General features: G+C 39.3%; 1 protein-coding gene across 3 annotated transcripts in view; it reads right to left on the bottom strand.

Moving 5' to 3' along the window:
• Window positions 1-2079: 2079 nt before the first annotated feature.
• The window catches only part of slc38a6 (solute carrier family 38 member 6), a 74723-nt gene continuing 60660 nt past the window's right edge, over window positions 2080-16142 (bottom strand). For 2 of the 3 annotated variants that reach the window (XM_039741083.1, XM_039741085.1), the window contains 4 exons: window positions 13269-13393; window positions 12158-12302; window positions 10413-10507; window positions 2080-3463 (listed from right to left, as the gene is read on the bottom strand). In XM_039741083.1, coding sequence (XP_039597017.1) covers window positions 3380-3463; window positions 10413-10507; window positions 12158-12302; window positions 13269-13393 — 449 coding nt within the window. In that variant the 3' untranslated portion in view covers window positions 2080-3379. Of the gene's footprint in view, window positions 3464-9453; window positions 10045-10412; window positions 10508-12157; window positions 12303-13268; window positions 13394-16142 lie in introns of those variants that run through there. The other variant, XM_039741084.1, reaches the window with a different exon arrangement.

The raw sequence follows: 16142 nt of genomic DNA, 5'->3' as shown, positions 1-16142 counted from the left end.
TGTATTTTATATAATAGCCCTACAAATGATAACTTTGGACATCCATACCATATCTGTTGCTGGGCCTTTTTTATAAATAACAAAAATAATGAAAAACTCAGAACAGCAAAGTGGACACAGAATAATTTGCTCTCGCTCCATTCCTTCTCCATACTTTCCAGCTAAGGCTAAGATCACAAATATCACAGTCCCAATCCTCACAGCAAGTTAATAAGATAGTGAGATAATCAAAATGTACAAAACAGGGAAAACTCAAAGACAAAGCTGTGCAATTTTTTAAAGGATATGTGGTTGCAATGACCAGTTAAACCTCACCATATAATTCTGTATTTCCTACTGCAGTAAATATGTGATAAAACATTTTGGTGTGAGTAACATCCCTGCCCCCATACCCAGTGCTAACAATAAAGTCACCATCTGGCAGTGGTGCTGGCTTTGGGACTTCATATGTCACTACAGATCTGAATAGTCTGGCACTAGGAACTACTGGCAGTCTCTATAAACTTTAAAAAGAAAAGGCAGGTGAGCACACGAGGAGCAGTCCCTGCCATGTGAAATAACTACTCCTACTTTGTCTAAAAGATCTTGACTGCTGACCTGCCATTCCCTTTACAACAGAGTCATGATTCTTGCTGACCTGCTTGGTGCTGTTTCAGGCTCAAAATACGTCATGGTGTCTGTTATTTATTTAGAAGTTTTATTTTTTTCTTTCTAATTTTACACGGCCCCAATTGCTCAAATGGTACTAAATTAGTCAACATCACAGAATTCCCTGCAATGGCTGGAAACATTCCAGAAATGTCAAAGCTGCCATCCCATAATAAAAACTGACTTGACCTTTTGAGTGCTGACAACAAGACTGTGACATCATGTAAAGACAAGCTTTAAATTTAAACCAGGTGCCGAGAGCTGTTTGGCGTCTCCTGGCTGCTGTACCCCTCATGAACAGGGAGAAATTACAGATGGTGGAGAGCTTCAGCAGAGAGATGCCAGGACGTTGCTAAGTGGGCAAAATCAAACATATTGTCATTATTTAGAAACAACAGTACTACAGGGAATAAACAAAGATGTCCATGCAAAAGCAGATGAATGTTTTAAAATGTTTACGGAAAAATGTGTCACCGGAGATCACTAGTTGTACCTGGAGGAGAAGACTTTCTGAGAATAATTACCAAGTTTATACATCTTCAGTTAACAGAATCCATCCTGAGATATATGTTTTATACAGAGTATAGACTTATATTTTATATTATTATTATTATTATACTCTTATATTAACGGAAACCAAAGACTTTTGCAGAATAGCAAAAAATGTTGATTTGTCTCAGTCTCCTAAACTGTCTTTGTTTAATATAGTATGTTTCATAAATGGCAAAATAAAACAAAATCTCAAGACAATAAACAAGTACCTGGTGCCTCTTCATTTTCTTTTAAGGTGGGCTGAGTGCTGCCTGATGTTTTGCAGAATCCAAATTTGTTATCAGCAATTGCTAGTTGCTGGCCAAGCCAGATGAGAGGAAAAAAAATCAAGCAGGCAAATGCAAAATGAAGGATTTTAGAGACAAATTGCCAAGTACAGCAAAACAAAAACGAGGAGCCTAATGGTAAAAATCAAATACAGGTTAATAAAAAAGTGCACCATGACCTTTATAACTTTAAAGTTGAAAAAGAAAAGTAATTGTCATTTTGACATAAATAAACATTGCATTTAATTTTAAAAGGACAAAATGACATGAATTACTTCAAAAGTAGACTGTAAGCTGCCCATTTACCAAATGGTTGCAGTATCATGTCTTGACCAGCAGGAGAACCAAACATCATCAACACCTCTCTTGGTACAAAATGAAAGTCACTGACGGTAGTTCAGGAAATCTCACAAAAATAAAGAAAGCAGAGAAATATCATCTCAATCAAGGAGAGAAATAAATATCAAAATGTAGCTTTATTTATATAAACGAAGGTATCTTTATTATAGATATATCCATTTTAGTACAAAACAGCAACATAACAATTAGGTCTGTGTTTAAAGAAATTAAATGAAAATTAACTTGTATTTATTTTCTTTTTAATGCATTATTTTTGGCCTCTAATATTATAAAAAATTAAACATAAAATCTTTGTAAATGTCTGAGAAAAACAAAAGGAAACAGTGATACAGATTGGAAGGTTTAACATTTGAAAGTCTTAATACCACTTTGTGTCCTACTTCATGCAGACTGGGATCTGCATTTAGCTAAGTGACTGGACATTTGTTCAAAATCTGCCACTGATCTACAGTCACCCAAGTTCAAGAAGTGATCATTCATGTTTAAAGCACAGGGTAAAAGGTGAAAAGTAAGTCTTTATAAAGTATTATTAGCGATATGAGACAAAGCACCGATTCTTAAAGTGAAAGAATTCTATGCACTTAGCTGGTACATGAAACAGACATAACCGTAGCATCTTAATATGTAGCAGCCATCGAAAACCTAGTCCTCCTTTTCCTTTAAACATATGTAAATGTGCATTTCTTCAAGTTTGTTGGAGAAAACATATTCTTAAATTATATTATTCAAAGAATACAAAATATACCATGGTTAGCACATTTCAAATATTCTAAATGTAATTAAAATAATACTATATAACATTTCTAAAGACAAATGTTCACTTCATGAATTTTGTATGCATAAAAAGTAAGGCTACAATCATTTATTAAAGTAAACCTAAAGACTTCCACTTCTTGGAAACCTACAAAAGGAACCAAAAGCTAATTGTGCTGATATTAGGCAGCCCCTCTGGGACGTCAATAGAAGATCGAGCTCAATCAAAGGCCGTGTCTTCAGTGAGCTTAACGACTTTGGAAATCTGTGCACCAATGCTACAGGTAAGCTTCTCTCCCAGGCAAATCAAGACCAAATACTACAAAAGACAAGGCACGGACCCCTTTGAAAACTAAACAAAAGGAGTTCATGTTTGCACACATGATCCATTACCAAAGCCCCAGAGATGGTGAAACTAAGTCAACATGGCTGTACCAGATATTGTTTCAAGTGATCCCTGAGTATGAAGGACTCATCTTTTTTTTTATTTTGGGGTTGATCTGTTTCTCTGAATCACCCATGTGATTTTAGCAGTGCAGGGTCATAATGAGAGAGTGAGAAGACAGTTGGGCATTTCAGTTTAGTTAATCCAGTCTTTTCTTAGAGTACAAAAGTAAAAAGTGCATCTGTGCTAGACAAGAAAACAGTGTGACACAAGAAGCACCATTTTCTTGATATTTGGCACCATTGGTTTGCATAAGTAGAGTCACATTTGTAATTGCTAAACATTAACTCAGAAAAGCTATTTGATAAGGGCAGCCTTGGCCGCCTGCATAGACCTCTCAATGGTCGGCACAAGGCTATTGATGTACAACCCAGTTTGAAACAATCAGTGATAAACTGAGCACTCCGACGCAAATGCCAAATACCAGCAGGGTGAGAGCCTGCAGAGACAGAAAAAGAAAAAGAAAAAAAAAAAAACGATTAGCAGGACATAAATGGGGGAAATCAGCAAATCAGAAACACATGTCATTAGCAGTCTTAATCTTCTTAAGTCTTTGTTTTCTTGTAAAACAGATTCTGGAAAATGACAGCAGGCACTCATCAAGGCAAATTCTGTTATTGACTGATCGGCTGATTGCACTAAAGAGAGCGTACAGCTTCTCAGTCCTTTAAAATCAAAATAATCATAAAGCAGAAATCCAGCACAAGTCTGTGGAAGCAGGACATACTGCTAAATGGTTCACAAAGCAACACTGAAAACTGGGAAATATGTGATCAAAAACTCATTCATCATCCATGTTACTTGTACTGTTGACCTTGCAGTCTTGAGCACCAGAACTCTTCATGATAACACTTTGCTTATATCAAGTCTGAACCTTGAAGGAATGATCTGTGAATTGTTTCATCTCAAGAGTGACAGATAATTATTTCTATTTGTTTTCTGACCCTGCCTGGCCTTTTCCTGAGTCACTGGGTGCTAAAATCCATCCTGGTGAACTTACACACAAGGTGGGGAGCAATACTATAGTAGACAAAATGCCAGTCAGTCACTCCAACTGCGTACAACAGACTGTTTTGGCAACACTGGACAACCTAACCAGCAACACTTGGGAAGGTGGCCAGAATTCAAAGTACCTGGAGAAAAGCTTTACAGGTAAAAGAAGAATGTGTAAACTCAACACAGGAAGTGGCCTGGCACTGGATTTGAAACATGGTTTCTTTCAGCTTTGATTCAGTGGTACTTTTCATTGCAAATGTGGTAGATTTAATGGATGTAATGGCATCCTGACTGGGGTGGTTTTGTACCCAGCTGGGAGGCCATTATTGAAGGATGGTGAGGATGGATGAATACCCCAGCTGGGATGGATCTTATTTCCTTTCCCAGTAGAGAAGAACATATATTGTGTACGTACTTTGGGGAGACTGAGTACCAGGAACAACTCATCTCTGAGTATGATAGGTGACAGTGCACATCTGGCACAACCGCAGATAGGAACCCACAGGGCTGCATGAAGCTCATAGCTCTGCAGGTCAGCCCTGTCGAGGTCCCGGGGTGCTTCCGGAGAGTGTTGCTGGAAGTGGACTCCTTTGCTTCATGGAGGTTCAGCCAAACCCAGAAGTGCTCCTGAGTGCAATCTTGTGACACCGGACGTAACCCATGCTTCCAGCATAAAAGAAGCCCCCATGTCTCACTGGGAGCCGAGTCAGGAGGAGGTGGACAAAACTTGGAATGGATTGGGTTGATTATGGCAGAGAACCTGTAACAAAGGGTCTTTTGAATGCAGGTCTGTTTTTAGTGCACTTTGGGGTCCAAGACAACCTTCAGTGGTCACACAACTCAGAGCTGTCCAACTTAAAAACAAGATACTCATAGCCAAAATTAATTAATACAGTACATAATCGAAATATCATCAACTGTCAAGTACATTTTATACACTAGAGGAAATGTATTCTATTTTACGTACTGTGAACAGTAAAGAATTGAATAATATGCATCAGGATTTCTTAAATGTTTTTTTCTTGAGACCCAACCTTGTTCTTCTGAGAGACCATGATGCTCATTAGCTTGTCCCCCCTGAGAATCACCGATGATCGTCACAATGTCGATTGCATAATCAACTTGTGACCCAAAATGACTCTCATATACAGTATTATGTAACAGTACAGTACATAAAAAGTACAGCATACCTTTAGTTCAGTTCTGCTGTAAGTATTGTTTTTTTTAACATTAGGTTAATCCCCTTTGTCTATTCTCAGAAATGTTAATATTGCCAAATGGCACAAACATAATTGGTGTTATTGACATACAGATTCTGGGACAAAATGCTTGAGAATAGAATAAAGTGTGAGTAGTATGAGCAAGCTCTCTGCATGACTTTGCTATTTCGGGCTCTACTGTGTCCCTTTTATGTCTCTTTTTAGGCTCTTCTTTTTATGTAAATATTCAAGTTCTTTAAAGCTTTCTTTTGCTCTTTGATTACTGCCCTGCGTTTCTATGGAAAAAAGAATCAGTGATTCTTTGTCTTATTTGTCGTGAAGCTATTCTTCTTACAGACTAAAGATATTAAGCTCTATTTCAATGGTAGAAACAATGAGGGACATGTATATATATTTTCAGATTCTTTTTATATGACTCAATGTTCCTGTCAAGTGACTTCAAAATTGTAGTTTTTACATTCAGAGATTTAGCTATTCCAGGAAATATGGAAAGTCAACCTGAAATATAAGAATGTTTGTTTGAAAATGACAGTTTACCTTTGCTGATCCCTGTAAGGTAGGCCATCATCCATTGAGGAAAACAAATGGATATAGAACAATGAATCAGGACTACTGCTCCAAGAGCCAAGATGGCTTACAACTTAAAACATGAAAGGCTGAAATGGCAGCCACTTCCACGTAAGTGTGGGCTTATACATTTTACTTATCTGCATCTACATTTATGTAATGAAGCCAGCATCTAAATCATCACATTGGAGGATTTCTAGAGCCTCTTTGGAGGCTTCCACAGTACATTGTTCTTCATAGTGGTATGTTTTGTTTAGAGAAAAAAACAAGATAGAAAATGTAGGTATGGCGTAACATTCAGGTGCGTTTGAGGGGTTTGCTGGCACTGTAGCTCTCAATGGCCTTATGTCAGAAGGTTAGTTCTAGAATGTTCTCAATCCATTTGATGCTTTGGGTCCAAAGACTGACTAATCATGATTGGGCAAAAGGCTGAAAAAAACAGGCCTGTCCAGGACTCTAGTAAATCACAGGGACTACTAACAATATCACTATCACTCATGAAAAACACAAACACACAGACACACACAGGTAATTTGCAACAGGCAATTAACATAACCTTAAAAAATACCATTTCTAATTAATTAATTCCTTCTTGTCTTGAACATGTCTGGCCATTATAATTTTCATTATAATTTTCAGTTTTTATCATTTTTAGTGAATAACAGAAGGGAAACACACACTTTATTACACCGATTGACCGTTGGATATGTCCGGTGGTAAACTATAGAGTGAGCAAGTTTTCAAAGTCCCAAAAAAGGACACTTGAGTAGCAAGTATGACCATGTATTAAGCCCATCCTCATTCGTTTAATGGCTGCCTTATAACATCATCAAAAGAGGGAGCTCTGGACATGGCTTGGTTTAGAGCAGGGTAAATACTGAGTAAACGTTTAAGATCCAATTAATCCAGAAGTATCACACTCATGAACCATCCAAGATATAACATTTACTTTTTCTCACACCTCTGCCATGGGGCCACATGAGGGCACAATGGATAGTTTTGCTACCTCATGGATCAAATGTTAAATCTTGCACCTGGATGTTGCCTGCCTGGAATCTGCACAATAACTCCATGCTTTCTGTGGGTTTCCCTCCAAACAGGTTTTCCTTATTTTCCTTCAACCTCCTTGAAGGGCGTGCAGGTTGGATTGGCTGTCATTTCTAAATTCACCATGTGAGTTTAGGTGGGTGTGAGTAGGTCCTGCAATGGACTGGCACTCTGTCCAGGGCTGCTTATCACCTTGTTAGCAATGCTGCTGGGATAGATTCCAGTCCACTTTGGCCCTGAATTGGATTAAGAAGGTTTGAAAATGTTGTGCTATATTACCTCTGCCATAAATAGAAAAACTGAGTATCCACTAGAAAAATCAAAAACACTGAAATATCGGGCATCTTCAATCCTTTTTATTAGTATATCTATACAAGAAATAGAATAAGTATTGAACTTTAAAATGTCACCGTACTTCCTACAACTGTTGCACAAGTGGTATGTACTTTTTACTTTTAGATCTAATGAGCCTGGACTAAGCACTATTTAGCTTTTTGATTATTCTGTACTGCTTCAGGACGACATGATGATTTGTAACAACCAGAATGATTTTTTTCTATACTACTTTTGTTACTTAGTAATTATAGGAAGCTAAGCTACTATTGCTTGACAGAGAAACTTGGAATTTACATTGTCAATTTAAGCTGTCAAATTTTATGTTTTTTGGTTTTGTGCCTGGGAAGTGCTTATTAAGTTTAGTCGCATTTCAGGAGAAAGTATGTCTGAATTCTGAAGTCTGAATTTAAATGCTTAAAATTTTTTTTATTTCATCTAAGGGTGATCAAAATCCATATTTTTTAAACTAACAATTCACATTTAGACCTTTTTATAGTATTTCAGAGGACTCTTTCTGTATTGCTTAGAAGTTTAGCACCGCTACAGACATAAACACCACTACCCAGAGCCTCTACTGCATATAAGCGGATGGCCGTGCCAATCTTGTTCTCAGTGTTCCTTCTCAATGGTGCAGATATTCATTCTGCTGGAGTCCTCATATCTGGTCTATTTCTACAGCCTTAGTGTAGAGATACTTGGTTCTTTCACCATGTCAGGTATTACTATAAAGTCAGCAGCACAGGGAATTCTGACTGGGAAAAATCCTGTAGACACTTGCAGAATTTATTTGACAGAAAACAACTGTTACTGAAGTGTAGAACCTACACATTCTCCCCATGAGTTCTTTATCCGCATACTCTGCTTTTCCTAACAAATTCCAAACATAACCATGCTAGACACATAGCTGGACCAGTGTCAGTATGTGTAGATGTGAGGGACAAAGGCCACATTTAACTTTAATTCCTGTCTTGTGCTCAGTTCTGTCAGGATAATGTTCCCAGAAAGGTGGATGGATCTTTAGAATTGCCTTGAGTAAGGTCCCTTATGTTTCTTTATAAAAAACAACCCTACCATAGTGAGATGTTTTTGTGTTATTGTGAACACATCAGTTGTACTTGTAGTGGTAGGTGATGTTGTGGTGTTATGGGTCCACAGCTCGTGGAGAAAAGGCCATTGATTTTAAATAAATAATCACCGCACCGAGGCGGCTTCGTGAGGGGGCGTTGTTGTAGCAGCCGCGGGCGTGCGTCGATGTGGGCGTTTCTCACCGTGTGCACAGGTGAGGAACTGCCCACATTCGTGATTGCTCCCGTGGCTAATGCTGCAGCTGTGATGGCCCCTCACGTTTTAAAAAGAAGCGAGTTGGTTTTATGGGGAAGAAAGAAACGCTCGAGAGAGAATCGATCGGAGAGAAAGGAAAGGAGAGGACGGAGGTTACAGGAGCGGGAAGCAAGCGGTGCAGGAGAGAGACGGACACGCGGCGCGTGGTGAGCGCGATCGAAGGCCGTGGGCAGCTGCGAGGAAGCTGGGTGTTGGGCCGACACCCAGGTGTTTGTGTAGATGTCGCTCCCGCTGAGTGATCTGGTAGCGGAGTGACAAGGAAAGCGAAAGCGACGGGCCGCATAGAGGCCATGGAAAAGGCAGCGGAAGTCGGGAGACTTGGTGATGGAATCCCCAACGTGGGCGACCTGGCCGTTGAGGGTAATCAAGTCTCGGGACTGGGATGAGTGCCAGACCGGCCAGGGATCGGGAGGTCTCCAGTCTCGAGGCGTGTGATGTAGGAGGGCAGCTGCAGAGAGCGTCTTGCCTGCTGCTAAGCCCGTACGGGATAAGCAGGTGAGACGCATACAGAAAAGAAGCACCAAGCTTATTTGTTGTTGTTTTTAAAGACAGCTTCCTGATCATTTTAACCTCTCGATTTTAAGGATTGTTTTTTCTATTGAGTTTTAACCCCCACGTGTTCTTTTTATGGATTATTTATTTAATGAATATGAAGAACTGCACTATTTATTTGAACACTGTTTTTGTTTTGTTGACTGCTTTTAATAAAAGCACTATTGCACTTTCTACCTTCCCTTGCTCAGTAATTTGCCTCCATTGACTAGCTCACTCGGTTACATTATCGACGGTGTTGGGTTCAAGGGTTCCCAAACATCAAAGGGAGTGTGGAGCCAGAATCCACATCGTCACAGATGTGTATGGAGTAAAGTGAAATTTCTACTTGTACTAATGCAAGGAGAAAACACTCCCTCCATTAAAGGCTCCCTTTTATATTTCTATCACAGAGAAGCTATTTATATTCTCACAACATACCTTTTGACATCAAGTGAGATTTTCAACATAATCTTTAGAGAAAAAATGTTTATTGTAAGCTTCATTTTCATGATTTGCATGGTCTCACTCTTTTATGGATACCCCGTGACAGCAAGAAAAACCACTAGTCACTCTAATTAAACTGTGTAGCTTTATAAAACAATTGTTTAGATCTTACATGGATTGTCTCAATCAGTGCCTTGATTGCTTTCGGCTGACTTATCATGGTATTTTCACTTCATTCTTTCTTCCCTAAGACTCTTCATCACACTTTTCAGCTGTTTTTTGCATTTAGTACCCTGGTGTTTTTTGCTATGGTTGTTTTTCCCACATTCTAAGTAAATTTTTCAACGTATGAGGCTGTCGAGCTAGTTCAAAACAAAGCTTTGTCAATTAAAAGCTCAATACAGCCCCTTATAGCTCTGTTACATTTTTAGAATGTTCTAAGTTAATTTTAGGAAACAGGTTTCTTCTCTAGTTCCCTTATTGTCTTCATGTCACCATCTTATGACATGACTCCTCCTCGTTTGTTGTTTTCATGCTGTAAAATGAAATTCTGTTACAAGATATGAAAAGCTTAGCAGCCAAAAACAGAAGAAAAAAGGATCTTCTATTACTTGCTGGAATTAAACCAAGGATAGTGGATACCCGAGGCAGCAGCACTAACCACTATGTATAATCAGTATGATGAGCTCCTAAAATACACAAGTCTAAAGAATTCTAATTGTCCTAGCAGAAAAAAAAGTGTGTAAATTCAATAAACAGGCAGGTGTTCGTGTGGTGTGCCGAGCAAGCACACAAAACAGAATGAGTGTCGATAAAATAGTTTTTGTGTCATAATTGCCTCTAATTGTGTTCTATCATAACCTGGAAAATGCAGCCTGTTAGTTTCTGTCTTAGGATACTTACTGATAATTTCTGAAGTGAAGTGAAATTCTCACGGCTAATTTTGATGTAGAAAAGTCCAGGATACACAAACAGTAAGCATGTTGATGTGGTGGCACCTATGGCAGAACACAAATAAAGACCTATAAGAAGATTATGGGAAGTGCCATATAGTCCGACAGCTAAACAAAAGGAGTTTCCAATTTTAATATGGTAAACATCTTCACATAAACCTACTTTCTATTTTAGGAATTGCTTTAGTTTAGGTACTTCAGAAATGCATCTATTACTCCTTTACTCTTATGTAACAAGGCTTTAACAAAAGCTTTTTTTGGTCTTCATAACACTTATAAAACATCAGTAGAGTGGTTATTCAACTCTTTGGAGTTTGGCATATTGACATGATGATACAATTACTTGTGAATATGAAGGATTCATGCGTCTTATACAAAATATGTAATATCAGGAGAAATATGTTTCTCTTCAGACCACTGCAAAGTGAAGTTTTGTTGGCAGGTCACAGTGCAGAGATGAATCAACACTTTAGTGATACTTTGTAAGTGTTCTGAACAATTGTTGGTCAGTGTCTTGTTACATAAATGTACATAGTAATTGATGTATTTTTGCAGTACAGTGGAACCTCGGTTGACGACCATAATTCGTTCCAAAACTCTGGTCGTAAACCGAAGTATTTTCCCCCATAGGATTGTATGTAAATACAATTAATCCGTTCCAGACCGTACAAACTGTATGTAAATATATTTTTTTAAAAGATTTTTAAGCACAAATATAAGTTAATTATACTATAGAATGCATAGCGTAATAATAAACTAAATGTAAAAACATTGAATAACACTGAGAAAACCTTGAACAACAGAGAAAACTAACACTGCAAGAGTTTGCACTACAGTGCTACGAACCGCTTGCTAAAACCACTTTTTTAATGAGTTTTAAGCACAGGGAAAAAAAATCATATTTGAAAAATCTGTAATTTAATAAACCAACAAGAAAAGTAACAAGGCAACAATGCACGCTACGAACCGATCGCTGTAAACAGAAGTGAAATGGAGGTTAAAATCCAATAGAAAGAAGACTTCATTAAATACAACGAAGTTGAAACAATGCTCGGATCTGTCTCTTTAAAAACAAGCCCGGTGTATTCTTTAACTGCCTTCTCGGCCTTATGCGGCCAGCCGTCTCTCTCCCGCAGACGTGTGTGTGTGTGTGTGTCTCTCGCTCACGTGTGTGTGTGTGTGTCTCTTGCTCGCTCGCTGCACAGGGAATGCACAGGGAGAGACTGAACACGTGCGGAAATCATCGGTGCGCACAAACCGAAAGAGAAACTGGCTTCTTCGTATTCTGAGTGTGTGGTCATGAACAGATGCAAAAGTTTGGCGAACTTTTTGGTCGTAAACCGATTTGTGCGTGTTCCGAGACTTTCATGAACCGAGGTTCCACTGTACCTAAACGTTTTACAACAATTTATCTTGCAGCATTTCAAAAAAACAGTCTGGAGTTGGTCAGATGTTCAATGACCCTGATATAGCAGGATTACTTGTCTTTGAATGAATTGTCTAAATGTCTACCAATATTTTGGGGTATGAAGGTTTCATTAGGCTAGTTTAAGCCCCACTTTGCAATGGGTTAAACATTTTGTTTCACTAAAAAGTCAACAGTGATTGCTATCTAGGCCTGTCTAAACATATACAGCATTCTAATCAATACTAGGAGGTAAACCAACCCTCTGAAACTTGCCAAGTAATACTTACCAATTACCCCAAATACATTCCTGATGTTTGGCACATATGCAGCCAGCAGAACAACAGTTGTCACCAGAGCCACAGTGACGAGAATGTGAGTAATCCAAGAAAATGGCCGACTATGAAAAAGCAGCATCATGACAGCTTTCCTTGCCTAAGAAAAGTTTGACAATTGCTTTTTAACAGATACACAATCAAAAACAAACTAAAAACCACAAATAAAATTTCAAACACTGTATGTGAAGGTAAGCTTTACTTCTATAACCTTATCAAAAGAAATAATGCCTTCATATGGTAGGTGCGTGAGCTGAAGCACTGTGGAAAAAAAGTTAGCGTGAGCATAACATAAAATGTCAAGATGGCAATTAAAGAGGATCTTAATACAGAATGTTCTTCAACTATCTTGCTGTCCTTTCCTTACTGGCACAGGAGGAAACAAAACAAGCCTTTTTTCCTGGAAATCAGATAATATGAAAACTCCCCAGTTTTATAAATTATCTCTGCAGGAACAAGAATATGGCTTTCAAATTTCTGGTAATGGGAGGACAGAATGGTTGCATGTGAAAAAGAGGGAAGGATTGTTTTATCAAGTGGATTTAATTCTGTTCGGTTCAATTAATTATTTCATCATTATTTACAGTACAGTTAAAAGTATTGGTTGCTGGTCATATTTGTACAGGAACAACATAAACAGTATAGTACAGATCAATGAAACATAAACAGGATTATTCTACTACACCCACTCCCTTAGCACCTCCATTCACCAGACCACCACTCTAGATTCTATAATCAGGGAACACTCTAAAGAGTAGAGACGTCAGTCTCAGTTGCAAGTGATGTTTAGTATGCTTTATTAACAGTTAAACCCTAAACCGTCTCAATCAAAGGTTTGCCAGCAAATACTGCATTCCCATCAAATATTCCTCTAATTTATTTATGCATAGGATATGAGAAACAAAACAACTAGACAAGGAGGCCAATCTGTCAGAAGCTTCCCCTCCCTGAAGCAGGAGGAACAATGATTCGGTCAAATAAGAAAGTCAAATGATTTGGTAAATAAATGTGATCACAGGAGACAAGTGTGGTTTTGTTGGAATGCATAGGATTTGGCATTACTCACTGGGAAGTGTATAAGAGGAACCGTCAAGAGCACAGCCAGCAGAATGCTAATTCGCACTGTCATGATGACCACATCTTGTGGGAGGTATTTCTTGTAACCTTGAAGAAGTTCAGAGTCCACTTTGTCTAAAGAAATAAACACAAAAAAAAGTGCCAGTGTGTCTCTTGGAAAACAAAGCAAAGCTTTATTTACAATGGAGAAAAACAACATCAAGATGATAAAAGTAAATGTAAGGATTCCAGTAAGACCATGAACAAAATAAGTTTGACTAGTAAAAGAAAACCCATATCAAATACCACTATGAGCCAAAGAAAAGAGTATACTTTACATGCTGTACATTGTAAGAACATTCTGTATGATGTCAAACAGGGCCTTTGGTGGAGACCCTTTTGCATGGTATGCATGGTGGGGTTTAAGTTGGTAGAATAAGCAAGTTATAGAAGACTGTAGCTGGTCAAGCACAGCAATGTGGAGGTGAGAATAATTACTTCAAGACATTATAAACAGCAAATGGTCAAACACAACAGAAGAGGCCATAAAGACCAGAGGTAGCTAGACAATGTGTGGCAACCATTTATATATTTTGTTCTTTATTTCTGTTTATGACGACCCCACTGTATTGTTTTCATTCCTACATACCAAACTGACTTCGGTTTTCCTATATGAATGTGTGTGAACTTACTGTATGAACAAGAACTATAAAAAAAAACAGGACTTTATTCTTTTTGTTTACTCCATTGTGTTACAGTTGTGTCATAAATCTGTATGGATAGCTTGCAAGAATATCTATATATATAATTCACTAAGGCAAGACACCCATGGAAAACACGGCGGAAGGGGCGTGGATTCACTAAGCTGCCGACAAGACACCTATGCTGCACGCTGGGAGGAGCCACGCCCACCAACTCAAAGACCATTGGATACGACGACAACTCGCAGAGCCACGCCCACCAATTCGGACGCGACGACACAGAAAGAACGACGTCATTTATATTCGTCTGTCGTAGAGGCCTCATGTAACTCTGAGCCACCGTGACTGTTCATAGAGGCATGTTTCTCGCGGAGATGAGTCGCCATATGCAGCGTGTAAAACGGTTTGCGAGGGGTATCCTTAAAACAATCTTTTACAACTGAGGTTAAAACACAATGAAGTAAGCAGTCTTTAAAAACCGAGTTTTCCGTTACGACTCATGACCGCGTGCACCATAGCAAACTGTTTTACACGCTACATACAGCAATTCGCATCCGTGACAAACATGCGTCTTCTTCACTCATGAACAATTACATGTTGCTCTCTCCAGAGTTCCATCTTTTCATTCACTTTCTGTTGTATCCTCAAACCCTCCCTTTTTAGACAACTGTGTCTTTCCAGAAGTGTTCAATCATCAATAAATAATTATGCGGCGTTTGTTATGACACGGGTTCACTATTGTGTTGTATTTTGCTCTCTCCAGAGTTCCATCTTTTCATTCACTTACTGTTGTATTCTCACACCAACCCGTTTTAGACAACCGTGTCTTTTCAGAAGTGTTTAGCATTCAATAAATAATTATGCATGAGATAGAGCGTGTGTCTACCCGGCACAGAGAGGCGTGGGTAAGCCATTGAACCCCATTCGGGCTGCAAACCGTGGAATTCCCACTAAGTGCGACTCATACGCTCCCCCACTGGTTACGTCCCTACCCTTTGTACACACCCCCCTCCCACCTCGCTACTACCGTGGTCGGGTGTCTTGGTGGATTATATATAGAAAAACCGCACAGAGCAATGAAAAGTCTACGTGAGTCACAAGTGCATCTTGACTGTGTAAAGACGACAATGACTCAAGTGACAAGTTGGAGGTGGGCACATGAGCGGGCAGTGCATACTAACCGAGAAATCAGCAGACTAGCATGACGGAGGGAGCTGAGTGGACGTCCTTCTCCTCTCCTGCCGTTCCACACTCCGCGCCTGAGCGCAGTGCACTCGCATCCCTCCGTCTGGCAGGAGAAGGCACGATAGCGGTCCGCCAGTTTTCAGTCACGGACGATTGTGTGTTGGTTCGTTCCGTTCATTGTTACAATGTTACTTTTCTTGCTGATTTATTATATTACCGATTTTTCAAATGTTAATTTTCTCCCTGTGCTTAAAAATCATTTGAAAACCGGCCTCATTATGCGGCGTATGGTACGCCGCAGGTTCGCTAGTATAAAATAATCTTGTACATTCCAGTAAATACTCCATTACTTTATGAGCAATCTTTGTCTCCTTACAGGTTTTAGATCTTCACTGTGTATACTGATCAGCCCCAACATTAACATGACTGACTGGTGAAGTGAATACCAGTGATTATCTTGTTACAATGGCACTTGTCTGGAGGTGGGATATCTTAGGCAGCAAGTGAACAGTCAGTTTTTGAAGGTGATATGTTGGAAGCAGAAAAAATGGGCAAGCGTGAGAATCTGAGTGACGTTGACATTGTGTTGGTGAGAGGACTGAGTCAGGGCATCTCCAAAAGAGCAGGTTTTGTGGACTGTTCACAATATGCAGTGGTTAGTACCTACCAAAGGTGGTTCAAGAAAAGACAACCGGTGAACTGTTGACAGGGTCATGGGCATCAAAGGCTCACTGATGTGCATGGGGACTGAAGGCTAGCCTGTCTTTTCCAATCCCCACAGAACAGCTACCTTGGCAAAAATTGCTGAAAAATGTAATGCTGGGAAAAAGTCAACAGAACACACAGACCATCACAACTTGCTGTATAGCTGCAAATTGGTCACAGTGCCCATGCTGACCCCTATAAACTGCTGAAAGCGCCTACAGTGGGCACGTGAGCATCAGAACTGGACCATGGAACAATTGGAAAAGGTGGCCTGGCCTGATGATTCACATTTT

The sequence above is a fragment of the Polypterus senegalus genome, chromosome 18 (assembly GCF_016835505.1).
Source record: "Polypterus senegalus isolate Bchr_013 chromosome 18, ASM1683550v1, whole genome shotgun sequence".
Lineage (NCBI taxonomy): Eukaryota > Metazoa > Chordata > Cladistia > Polypteriformes > Polypteridae > Polypterus > Polypterus senegalus.
This window is presented reverse-complemented; position numbering and strand designations above follow the sequence as displayed.